Source organism: Mya arenaria, chromosome 8 (genome assembly GCF_026914265.1).
Source record: "Mya arenaria isolate MELC-2E11 chromosome 8, ASM2691426v1".
Lineage (NCBI taxonomy): Eukaryota > Metazoa > Mollusca > Bivalvia > Myida > Myidae > Mya > Mya arenaria.
In genome coordinates this window covers 72736774-72749256 of record NC_069129.1, presented here as the reverse complement: position 1 = coordinate 72749256, position 12483 = coordinate 72736774, and the positions used below count along the sequence as shown (strand labels likewise).

The 12483-nt window shown below is 40.1% G+C and overlaps 2 protein-coding genes across 2 annotated transcripts; one reads left to right on the top strand and one right to left on the bottom strand.

Annotated features, from left to right (window-relative positions):
- Positions 1-765: 765 nt before the first annotated feature.
- Positions 766-2679, top strand: LOC128243794 (arylalkylamine N-acetyltransferase 1-like). The gene is made up of 2 exons (XM_052961743.1): positions 766-955; positions 1342-2679. Exons 1-2 carry the CDS (start codon positions 902-904, stop codon positions 2008-2010), a joined length of 723 nt encoding a protein of 240 aa, XP_052817703.1. The 5' UTR covers positions 766-901; the 3' UTR covers positions 2011-2679.
- An 8022-nt stretch (positions 2680-10701) lies between these two features.
- On the bottom strand, positions 10702-12269 carry LOC128244789 (arylalkylamine N-acetyltransferase 1-like). Its single transcript, XM_052962870.1, has 2 exons — positions 11857-12269; positions 10702-11517 (listed from the first exon to the last, which is right to left on the bottom strand). Exons 1-2 carry the CDS (start codon positions 11908-11910, stop codon positions 10849-10851), a joined length of 723 nt encoding a protein of 240 aa, XP_052818830.1. The 5' UTR covers positions 11911-12269; the 3' UTR covers positions 10702-10848.
- Positions 12270-12483: the final 214 nt, after the last annotated feature.

Genomic DNA, 12483 nt, shown 5'->3' with positions numbered 1-12483 from the left:
TGGACAATCTGTAAAGTTTTGAAAACAAATAAATATATGTCGTTATCGAATAACCCTGACTAGGACCTTTTTCACCTATCTCTGTTTTTAGAGCTATAGCAATTTAGACAGTTTTGAAAACAATAATGTTGTGTTTTAATGACCTAGCCTGTGACCTATTAACATTTATTTTAGTTTAAAATTTCAGCAAAGAGAAGAAGAAGAAGAAGAAGAAGAAGAAGAAGAAGAAGAAGAAGAAGAAGAAGAAGAAGAAGAAGAAGAAGAAGAAGAAGAAGAAGAAGAAGAAGTAGAAGAAGAAGAAGAAGAACTGTATACTCAAACTCAAATTACAAAACACAGAAAAAGGTCGTTATCATTTTTCTTTTACATAGTGCTTCCCCATCTGATTAGCTCATGCCTGACCTGTGACGTCCAGCAGGTCTTGTAAAATCTGAAAACAATATCATTATGCTTCAGCATTTTCTTCACTGCAGCCATTAAGCTTAATCAAAGTGGTTAAGTGGTCAATTAACGTCAAAATTTACAATTCATTAAATCTTTAATTTGAAACATTGTGTTCATTTATAATACTTGCTAAACTTTAGCTCACTCAAATCTGTAGCAAAAAAAACAAGATCATTATTAAAACGGCCTCCTTGCCCGGTATTCATGAAACAGCTTGAGTAATTTCCAAGAAAATCTTCATTTCTTAGATTTAAAGCAAAAAAAACAACATCTACAACAACAAACACACACTGACTGGAAAATTCTGCTTCTGCTGCAAGTGCCAGGTATATGCAAACATAGCGCCTGTATACTGTGTTTCCTTCTTAATCAAAGATTTCTTAGCAGGCTGCCGGGTAACAAGTGAATAACACTTTCATGGCTTATTTTATACACATTTTGAAAATAAATTCTCTTAATGGAATCTACACGAACAAACCTGCAATCCTTGCGGAGAGACGCCATTACTCAGGTGAACATTCTGTTTTTATGTTCTTTTTTCGTAAAATTTGAAAAGATTTATTGTAGTTTTTAACATTTAGGTCGTCTAATACAAAATCAAATAAATTGTTAAAGCGTTATTGTTACAGCCGGAACCCCATCTTTATAGTTATAGTTATAGTTATAGTGATATTCTATGTGTGTTTCAAAGAGCAAGATTGTAATACGCAGGTATGCAAATCAAATAAAAGACAATTAGCAAAAGAAGAGCAATATTTGAATCGCTGAAACTGGCTTGTTTTGCAAGATTCGGATATAAATTTAAGGAGTATTCAAAACCAAAATGTTTGTGGAGAAATCTTCCCTTCGATTAAATGTCAATACAAAACTTTATGAACCTGTTTAATCATGTTTTAGGCGTTTGCGAAAACGAAGAAAGAAGTATGTTTCCCAGAGGGAGAGCTAGTGTTCATCACGGAGGATCGGCTTGATGACGCTCTCTCCATGCCTAGACAATGCTTCATTGACGATGAGCCGATGGGGAAGAGTATCGGTGTTCAGTTTACTGAGGAGTTTAAACTCTATTGGCTTACTACCTTCAGACAGGGGCTATCCTTTATGCTGGTAAATCCAACTAATGGAGATATTATGGGCTTCCGCGGTATTTGTACGGCATTAAAGGAGGACAAGGAGGAGGTAAATCAGATAAAGGATGCTTCCTTACGAAAAATATTTTCAATTCTTGGGCTCCTTGTAAAAGAAGCTGACTTTTTCGGAAGATATGACATCGAAGAATGCTTTCATTTTTTCGGTCTGGGAGTAGCAAAGCAGTACAGGAAAAGGGGAATCGCAAAGAGACTAATGGAGGCAGGAATAGTTTTCCTTAGAAATTTAGATGTTGACCCCGTGTACATTAAAAGTGAGGGCACGTCCAACTTTTCACAGAAAACCTTTGAACAGTTGGGATTTGAAACGCTTGCCGAGATTAAGTATGAAGAATATGAAGTTGATGGCGAAGTGGTGTTCAAGAACACGGGGGAACACAAGTCTGTAAAAGCGTATGGAATGAAAACAAGTAAAGCATAACATTCACGTAAAAGTTATAAAGTATGTCTCGAATGTTTGCTAAATACATTTATGTTTATAAACGTATACTATGTGACAGTATTAAGATCAATGAAAACTAAAACTCCAATTGAACTTAAAAACATTAACGATTTATGGATGAATATGCCGTCATGTGCAAGTTTCATTTGTGTCTATTTGTCTTGGTGCAGACTTTTATAATAGGCTCTTGAAGATGGTGGAGGGGCCGTAGTGCAGTGTTTCAACTCGCAGGTCCAATGTTTAGTGCTGCTTAAACTTGCAGGTAGTGATCTTGTTGTGACATAACCCGTGAACTGACTCGCAGGTCAGTGGTCTAGTGGTGATAAAACCCGCGGATCCGTGGTATTGTGTTGATATAACTCAAATGTATGTGGTCTAGTTGTGATGAAACCCTTGGATCCGCTGTCTTGTGTTTCTATTACTTGCACGCCTGTCCTCTTGTGGTGATACAATCCGCGGATCCATGGTCTGTGTTGACATTACTCGCATATATGAGCTGTGGTGATAAAGCCCGCGGATCCGTGGTCTTGTGCTGATATACCTCCCATGTCTGTGGTAAAGTGGTGATAACAACCGCGGATCCGTTGTCTTGTACTGACATTACTTGCATGTCTGTGGTTTAGTGGTAATAAAACCGGCAGATCCTTATTCTTGTGTTGAGATTACTCGCCATGGTCTAGTAGTGATGAAACCCACGGATATTTCTGTGGTCTAGTGGTAATCAAACCCGCGGATCTGTGGTCTTTCGTTGCCATTTCTCGCATATATGTGGTCTTGTTGTGATAAAATCCGTGGTCTTGCGTTGACAATACTCTCAGGTCAATGGTCTAGTGGTGATGAAACACTTGGATCTGTGGTCTTCTGCTGACATAACTCGCATGCATGTGGTCCTGTGGTGATAGAACCCGCAAATCCGTGGTCTTGCGTTGACATTACTCGCATGTATGTGGTCAAGTGGTGAAACCAGCGGATCTGTTGTCATGTGTTGATACAATCCACAGACACGTGGTTTGTGTTGACATTACTCGCATGTCGGTGGTCAAGTGATGATAAAGCCCGTTGATCCGTGGTCTTGTGCTGACATTACTCTCAGGCCCATGGTATAGCTGTGATGAAACCCGCAGATACGTAGTTTTGCGTTGACATTAATCGCACGTATGTGGTCAAGTGGTAATAAAACCTGCGGATCCATAGTCTTGTGTTGACATTAGGTCCATGGTATAGTGGTGATAAAATCTGCGGATACGTGGCCTTGTGTTGACATTACTCGCATGTCTGTGGTCTAGGGGTAATAAACCCCTCGGATCCGTTGTCTTTTGTTGATACAATTCACAGATCCGTGGATTGTGTTGACATTTCTCGCATGTCTGGGATCAAGTGATGATAAACCCGCGGATCCGTGGTCTTGTGCTTACATAAATCGCATGTTCGTGATCAAATCGGGATAAAAACCTATGGATCCGGGGTCTGTTGTTGACATCACTTGCTCTCCGTGGTCTAGCGGTGATAACACCCGCGGATCAGTGGTCTAGTGGTGAATTTACTCGCGGGTTTGGTAAATTATTAACATAACGTGCGGGTTGTCGGTAAAGCTCCTACTGTATAACATAAGTATAGGAGCTGTTGTCTCGTGCTAATACAACTCGGTGGTCAATAGTCTTGTGCCTGTGAGATGACATAACTCTCGGGTCCGTTGTCTAATAGCAATAAATCGCGCCGGTTTTTGGTCGAGTGGTGATATTAGTCGCGGGTGTATGGTCTTAGTATGGTGTTATTCGTGAATTCGTTGTACCGTTGGGACATAACTTGGGGTTCAGTATCGACTTGATATGCGTGCTCACGGTCTCGTGATGACATAAACTGTTGATCCGTAGTAAACTGGTTATATACATTGTACATATAGCGGGTTGGTAAGTTTCGTGGTGACATCAACCGCGGGCTCATGGTATCGTTTGTGGTTTAGTAGTGAAATAACTCGCGATACCACGGTCTCTTGGTGAGATAAATCTTGCTGTCGTGGCCGAATAGGTGTATGCATAATCAAGTGGAGATATCACTGGCGGGTTCAAAGTATATTCGTGACATATGTGGTTTCGTGGTGACACCCATCCTTGGTTCATGGTCTTTAGGTGAAATAACTCTTTGGTTCGTGATTACAGATCCGTGGTCGAGTAGTGACACGCGTGGGTCCGCAGTCTAGTGATTATATGACACGGGGGTCCGTGGTCTACTGGTGACATGAATTGCTGATATTTGGTCTAGTAGCTCGTAGGTCCGTCGTCTTGTAGTGAAATATTTAGTTGATCCGTGATCTAGTGGTTACATGATTCGCTGATCTGTAATCTAGTTGTGAACTGACTCGCTAATCTGTTGACTTGTGGTGACACGACTCGTTGATCTGTAGTATAGTGGCAACTTCACTGATACCTGTTATAGTAGTTCAACGTCTAGGATGAGACTCGCTGATACGTTGTTTCTCTGTCTTAGCAATTGCCTCACCATGCCATGATTGTTGAGTTTTGGCAGTGTGCAATATAAAATAATTTATCATATAATGAGACATTCGGATCCTAATAATTATGATAGTTTACAAACTTGCCACTAGAACATTCCAACATTTGGATATCTAACTTCAAACTTACTTCTAGTCGATATCTCGCTTTTGCGACAAAACATTTTAATTGAGCTTACGACAAGCTGTCGATCTAACAGGAGCGCGACAACTGAAGCTTAAGGTTTTGAATCGATAACGCTCATGAATATTTTAAATTGTCGACCTTTAATCTTGAGCAACAAGTAAATCTTGACTAGTTTAGAATTATACCTTTTGGCTTAAATCAAGGGTCAAGAAGTTGATATAAACGCAAAATTTACCGAGTTAAACCCTGAAGCTTAATTTCAAGCTGATAAGGTCCGGTTGGGTTGGCACCTATACGTTATCTTTTATATCCATTGAAAAAGTTAAAACAGCAAAAAGCTAAAATTAAAGGTAAGCTTCAAGATGAAGCATGTTTATAAAGTCGAAAAAACGACGGCGCAAACACGATTCCATTGTGAACTCTAAACAAACATATCCTGAAAAAACAACACTTGCCACTGTTTGAATGGTTGACAAAGTGGTAGTTTCAGCTTAATCCAGCATCGGTTACCGTAGTCAATGGCCATATTCCACTGGTGTCGGCCGGCCTCATTCTGAATATCACAACGGTACGTTATACAGTTAAGCTTCCATGTCGAGTTGGGCGGCATGCACGCCGGAGCATATCAGAGTGTCCTGCTTTAATAAAATAGAGCTACAGCCGTCCACGGCGACGGATCCATTCAAGTTGAAGTTACTAAAAGTTCGGTTAAACGTTATATAAGTGAATTAAGCGCAAATTTTCAGTAAGGATTTTCATATTGGCTGCAACGTAATTTTTACACAACGAGGATTTGCCAAGAACCATCCATTTCAGACGTCTGACATATGACACACAAACTGCGCAATGAGTTTAAATATGCCAAATTCAAAATTCGTTATCATAAATTATCAAAAATAATACAATCTCTTCCTCAATTCTGCCCTTAACGCAACGGTTCACTGTCAGTCTATCGCTATACTCTGCAACATAGTGCTAGTGTAAATAATGAAGCAAAGATAAATGCATGTACTCGTTCCTGAAATTAGCAATTGCATTGTGTACAGACTACGTTCATTTGTATAAACAAGTGGGTTGGTACGTTTTATAATTTTAACCTGGGAATGGGGTGCAAAGATAAAACGAATAGATAAATGAAATCATTGCATTCACTCTGTTCGGTCCAATAAGGAGATGTATGCATTTACTCTGTTCAGTTCCATAAGAAGACGCATGCATTCACTCTGTTAAGTCAAATAAGGAGAGGTATGCATTCACTCTGTTCAGTCCAATAAGGAGACACATGTAATTACTACGTTCAATCAAATAAGGAGACGCAAGTATTTACTCCGTTCAGTAAAATAAGGAGACGAATGCATTCACTCTGTTCAGTCAAATAAGGAGACGCATGTATTTACTACGTTCAGTAAAATAAGGAGACAAATGCAGTCACTCTGTTCAATCAAATAAGGCGACGCATGTTTTTACTACGTTCGGTCCAATAAGGTGATGCATGCATTCACTTTGGTTGGTCCAATAAGGTGACGTATGCATTCCCTCTGTTCAGTCAAATAAAGAGACGTTTGAATTCACTCTGTCAAGTCAAATTAGGAAACTTATGAAATCACTCTGTCCAGTCCAATAAGGAGACGTATGAATTCACTCTGTCAAGCCCAATACGGAGACTTATACATCTACTCAGTTCAATCCAATTAGGAGACGTATGCATTCACTCTGTTCAGTCCAAAAAGGAGACGTATTATATCACTCTGTTAAGTCCAGTAAGGAGACGTATGCAATCATTCAGTCTGGTCCAATAAGGAGGCGTATGCATTTACTCTGATTAGACAAAAAAGGACACGTATGCAATCACTCTGTCCGGTCCACTAAGGAGGCGTATGCATTAATTCTGTTAAGACCAATAAGGAGACGTATGAATTCACTCTGTCAAGTCCAATAAGAAGACGTATGCATTCACTCTGTCAAGTCCAATAAGAAGACGTATGCATTCACTCCGTTCAGCCCCATAAGGAGACGTTTGAACTCTCTCCGTTCAGTCCAACGGAGACATATGCATTCACTCCGTTCAGTCCAACAAGGAGACGTATGCATTCACTCCGTTCAGTACAATAAGGAGACGTATGCATTCACTCCGTTCAGTCCAATAAGGAGACATATGCATTCACTCCGTTCAGTCCAATAAGGAGACGTTTGCGTTCACTCCGTTCAGTCCAACAAGGAGACGTATGCATTCACTCCGTTCAGTCCAATAAGAAGACGTATGCATTCACTCCGTTCAGTCCAATAAGGAGACGTATGCATTCTCTCTGTTCAGTCCTATAAGGAGGCGCATGCATTTATTCTGTTCAGTCCAATAAGCAGACGCATGCATTTATTCTGTTCAGTCGAACAAGGAGACGAATGAATTCACTCCATTCAATCCAATAAAAAGACGCATGCATTCACTCTGTTTAGACCAATAAGAAGACGCATGCATTTTACTCCGTTCATTTCAATAAGCAGACGCATGCATTTACTCTGTCCAGTCGATTAGGAGACGCATGCATTTACTCCGTTCAGTCCAATAACCAGAAGCATGCATTTACTCTGTTTAGTCCAATAAGCAGACGCACGCATTCAATCCGTTCCAGTCAAATAAGGACACGTATGCATTCACTCTGTCAGTCGAATAAGGAGACGCATGCATTTACTCTGTTCAGTCCTATAAGGAGACGCATGCATTTATTCCGTTCAGTCCAAAACGGAGACGTATGCATTTACTTTGTTCAGTCCAATGAGGAAACGTTTAAATTCACTCTGTCCAGTTCAATAAGGAGACGTATGTATTTACCCTGTTCATTCAAATAAGGAGACGTATGCATTCACTCTGTTCAGTCCAATAAGAAGACGCTTGTGTCTACTTATTGGAATGAAAAGATAGATGCATACGTCTCCTAACTGGACGGAACAGATTAAATGCATACGTCTCCTGATTGGACTGAAAAGTGTAAATGAATAAGTCTCCTTGTTGGACTAAACTTAGTAAATGCATGCGTCTCCTGGTTTGACTGAACAGAATAAATGCATGCGTTTGCTTATTGGACTGAACAGAGTAAATGCATGCGTCTGCGTATTCGACTGAACATAGTAAATGCATGCGTTTTCTTATTGGACTGAACAGAGTAAATGCATACGTCTCCTTTTTGGACTGAACAGCGTGAATGCATGCGTCTCCTTTTTGGGCTGAACAGAGTGAATGCATACGTCTCCTTTTTGAACTTAACAGAGTGAGTTCATACGTCTCCTTATTCGACTGATTGAGTCTCCTTATTGGACTGGACAGGGTGAATTCATACATCTCCTTATTGGTATAAAAAGAGTAGATGCATACGTCTCTTGATTGCACTGAACAGAGTAAATGCATGCGTCTGCTTATTGGACTGATTAGAGTGAATGCATACGTCTCCTGATTGGACTGAAAAGCGTAAATGAATGCGTCTCCTTGTTGGACTATACTTAGTAAATATATGCATTTACTGCTTTCAGTCCAACAAGGAGACGCGTGCATTTACTTTTTTAAGACTAATCAGGATTCGAATGAATTCACTTTTTTCAGTCCAATAAGCAGACGCATGCATTTACTCTGTTCAGTTCAATAAGCAGACGCATGTATTTATTCTGCTCAGTTCAACAAAGAGACGAATGAATTCACTTCGTTCAGTCCAATAAGGAGACTTATTTATTTACTCTGATTAGTCCAATAAGGACACGTATGCATTCACTCCGTCAGTCAACAAAGGAGACGTATGCATTCACCCCGTTCAGTCCAACAAGCAGACGTATGCATTCACTCCGTTCAATCCAACAAGCAGACGTATGCATTCACTCATTTCAGTCCAATAAGGAGATGTATGCATTTCATCTGTTCAGTCCAATTAGGAGATGTATTCATTTTTCCCGTTCATTAAGGAGACGCATGCATTTACTCTTTTCATGCCAATAATGAGACGTATGCATTCTCTCTGGTTAGTCCAATAAGGAGACGTATACATTTACTGTTATGTTTAGTGAGGAGACATATGCATTTACGGTAAAAAATAAACATTTAAACCTTGTCGACTCTGTACATCTTGAAATATAACACCTTTTTGTTTCAAAACAGTGTTCATTATTGGTCACGCATTACGTCAGCCAAACTTCACCGCAGCATTGACCTTAAAAACTTGTTTTTGCGTTTCAGGGTTGACCTTTCACGTGCTTGTAGAACAATTACAAGCCAATTGGCTACTGATCGTCCGGCAGTGGTCTCCGTCGCGGCAACCTCGAAGAGGCAAAAGTGCTGATGATTACAAAAACGATACCATGGGCGTGGTGTTTATGTCACCATTAGACTACAGACACGCATATAGTGTCATCACTGAATCACAAAGACGAGTGCCGTATTACCACTTGACCAAGGCCCTCCTGTCATGTCACCATTAGTCCTCGGACCCGCGTGTCATGTCAGTTCTAAACCACAGATCTGCGTGCCATGTTCCACTAAACTACGGATAAGCGAGTCGAGTCCACACTTAACCCCATACCTGCTAAATATGTGAGACTTCTCCACGAAGCAAGGAGTTAAGTCCCCACTAGGTAAGGGAATCGCGTGTCATGTCACAACAAGACCATGGACCATCTAGTCATGTCATCACTAGACAATGTTGAAGTTATTAGTATTTCACGGACAAACCAGTGAGGTCACCTGATCACCAAGATCCCGCAAATAATGGCAATATTACACCAATGATTCGTGTGTTGTGTCATAACTGAATCATGTACCGCGAGTTTGGACACCGCTAGACCAGGGATACGTGTGTCATGTCACTACTGAACCATGGACCGCTCGTTTCGACAACATTAGACAAGCAATCCGTGTGTTTTGTCACCACTAACTAAAGAGCGCGAATTATGACACCAAGATCAGGGATTCACGAATAATGTTACCACGAGGACACGGACCCGCAGTTAATGTCACCATCTGACCATAATTCTGCAAATCATATCATAAAAACTGGGACCCACGAGATATGTCACCACGAGATCATAAACCCAAGATTGGCGTCACCACGAAACCACTTATGTCACGACTAGTCCATGGAACCGCGAGCGAGTTATGTCACCAAGATACTACGAATTTAGAAATAACACCACAACAAGAACACGGAACTGCGACAAATGTCACCCCTCAAAAACAAACCGGCGATATTTATTGCAGGTAGACAACGGACCCGAGAGGTATGTCATCTCACAGGTACTAGACTACGGACCAACGAGTTCCGATAGCTATGTTATACAATAGAAACCAAAAACCCGCAAGTTGTGAAAAGTAAATCAAATCTGCGAGCCAAGTAATCACACGACTATGGATCCGTGGGTGTTATCATCATAAGACCATGGATCTGCGAGTAATGTCAACACAAGATCATGACTTCGCGGATTTTATAACCACCGGACCACAGACATGCGAGTGATGTCAGCACAAGATCATGACTTCGCGGATTTTATAACCACCGGACCACAGACATGCGAGTGATGTCAGCACAAGATCATGACTTCGCGGATTTTATAACCACCAGACCACAGACATGCGAGTAATGTCAACACAAGATCATGACTTTGCGGATTTTATAACCACCGGACCACAGACATGCGAGTAATGACAGCACAAGATCATGACTTCGCGGATTTTATAACCACCGGACCACAGTCACGCGAGTAATGTCAACACAAGATCATGACTTCGCGGATTTTATAACCACCGGACCACAGACATGCGAGTGATGTCAGCACAAAACAACAAATCTGCGGGTGTTATCACCAATAGACCACGGACCTGCGAGTTAAAAATGGACCTGCGAGTTAAGTCACTGCACTACGCCCCCCCCCCCCCCCCCCTCTATAAGGGTATTGAATAGATGTCTTAATTCATGGCCCGTAGACAAATAGACACAAATGAAACTTGCACATGACGGCATATCCATCCATAAATCGTTAATGTTCTTAAGTTCAATTGGAGTTATAGTTTTTATTGATCTTAATACTGTCACATAGTATACGTTAATAAACCAACATGCATTTAACTAACATTCAAGACAAACTTTAATGATGAAAATAGTTCATATAAACACATAGTCTTCATCATTATTTTATGTGCATGTTATGCTTTACTTATTTTCATTCCATACGCTTTTACAGACTTGTGTTCCCCCGTGTTCTTGAACACTACTTCGCCATCAACTTCATATTCTTCATACTTAATTTCGGCAAGCGTTTCAAATCCCAGCTGTTCAAAGATTCTCTTGGAAAAGTTGGACGTCCCCTCACTTTTAATGTACACGGGGTCGACACCTAGATTTCTTAAGAAAACTATTCCTGCTTCCATTAGTCTCTTTGCAATTCCCCTTTTCCTGTACTGCTTTGCTACTCCCAGACCGAGAAAATAAAAGCATTCTTCGATGTCATATCTTCCGAAAAAGTCAGCTTCCTTCGCAAGGACACCAAGAATTGAAAATATTTTTCGTAAAGAAGCATCCTTAATCTGATTTACATCGTCCTTGTCCTCCTTAAATGCCGTACAAATACCGCGGAATCCCATAATATCTCCATTAGTTGGATTTACCAGCATAAACGATAGCCCCTGTCTAAAGGTGGCGAGCCAGAAGAGTTTAAACTCCTCAGTAAACTGAACCCCGATACTCTTCCCCATCGGCTCATCGTCAATGAAGCATTGTCTAGGCATTGAGAGAGCGCCATCAAGCCGATCCTCCGTGATGAATACTAGCTCTCCCTCGGGGAAACATACTTCTTTCTTCGTTCTCTCAAACGCCTAAAACATTATTTAACAGGTTCATAAAGTCTAATATTGAAATTTAATCGAATGGGAAGATTTCTCCCCATACATTTTGATTTTTTTAGTATTCCTTAAATTTATTTCCGAATCAACCGCAACAAACAAAATTGCTAATTTTGTTTTCAAGTTGCCAATTTTTAAATTTGCGTACCGCGTCTTGGGTGCAATATGCTCTTTAAAACACATAATATACCGCAACTAAAAACTGTTATTAAAACGGTTGAATAATATTTTTAGTTCCTATTATACAACATAAAAGTTAAAAAGCTTATTAAACCTTTTAGAATTTCACGACAATAGAAACGTAATGTTCACCTGAGCAATGGCGTCTCTCCGCAATGTTTTCAGGTTTGTACGTGTAGAGTCCATAAACAATAAATTTAATTTAAAACAGTGTATTATAGTACGCAAATAAAGCGTTCTACATGTGTGTTCCGGTTATCTTTTTCAATAAACAATTGGGTCAGTGAATCACTTTATCTGACGGTGAGTTTATAAGTTTCTAGCATGTTGCGTCGTTCAGTTTACATGCCTTGAATATAAACTAAGTATCGTCCGGGTTAATATTTAGAATGATGTGATATCTCACTTAACCTTCGTTCTTATTAAGGTTTTGAATCGTGGCGCCGCTGAGCAACCTTCCATTTCAAATCCAATCCAGATATCCTCCCGCGCTCGTTTCTGGGCCTTTTTCCGGATTGTTTGTCTGCGACGAGACAGTTCGAAATATATTCAGATTGTGTAAGTCAGCAATAATATACAAACTACACCACCCAAAATAAATCTCTCATTATCTGACATTAATATTTATATATATACTCTTTATTTCCACTTTTTAGTGATTATACATATACAGTGATTGACATGTAAATGCAATGAGTAATGAAATATAAATATGCAAACAAACAAAATAGTTTGGTGTGCGATAGAAATGTAACCACA

Bases quoted from the DNA above. Each gene is read 5' to 3' on its own strand.
- LOC128243794 (XM_052961743.1), top strand. From the start codon at position 902: ATGGAATCTACACGAACAAACCTGCAATCCTTGCGGAGAGACGCCATT. The intron at 956-1,341 runs GTGAACATTCTG...ATCATGTTTTAG, and splicing joins GGAGAGACGCCATTACTCAG to GCGTTTGCGAAAACGAAGAA.
- LOC128244789 (XM_052962870.1), bottom strand. From the start codon at position 11,910: ATGGACTCTACACGTACAAACCTGAAAACATTGCGGAGAGACGCCATT. The intron at 11,518-11,856 runs GTGAACATTACG...ATAATGTTTTAG, and splicing joins GGAGAGACGCCATTGCTCAG to GCGTTTGAGAGAACGAAGAA.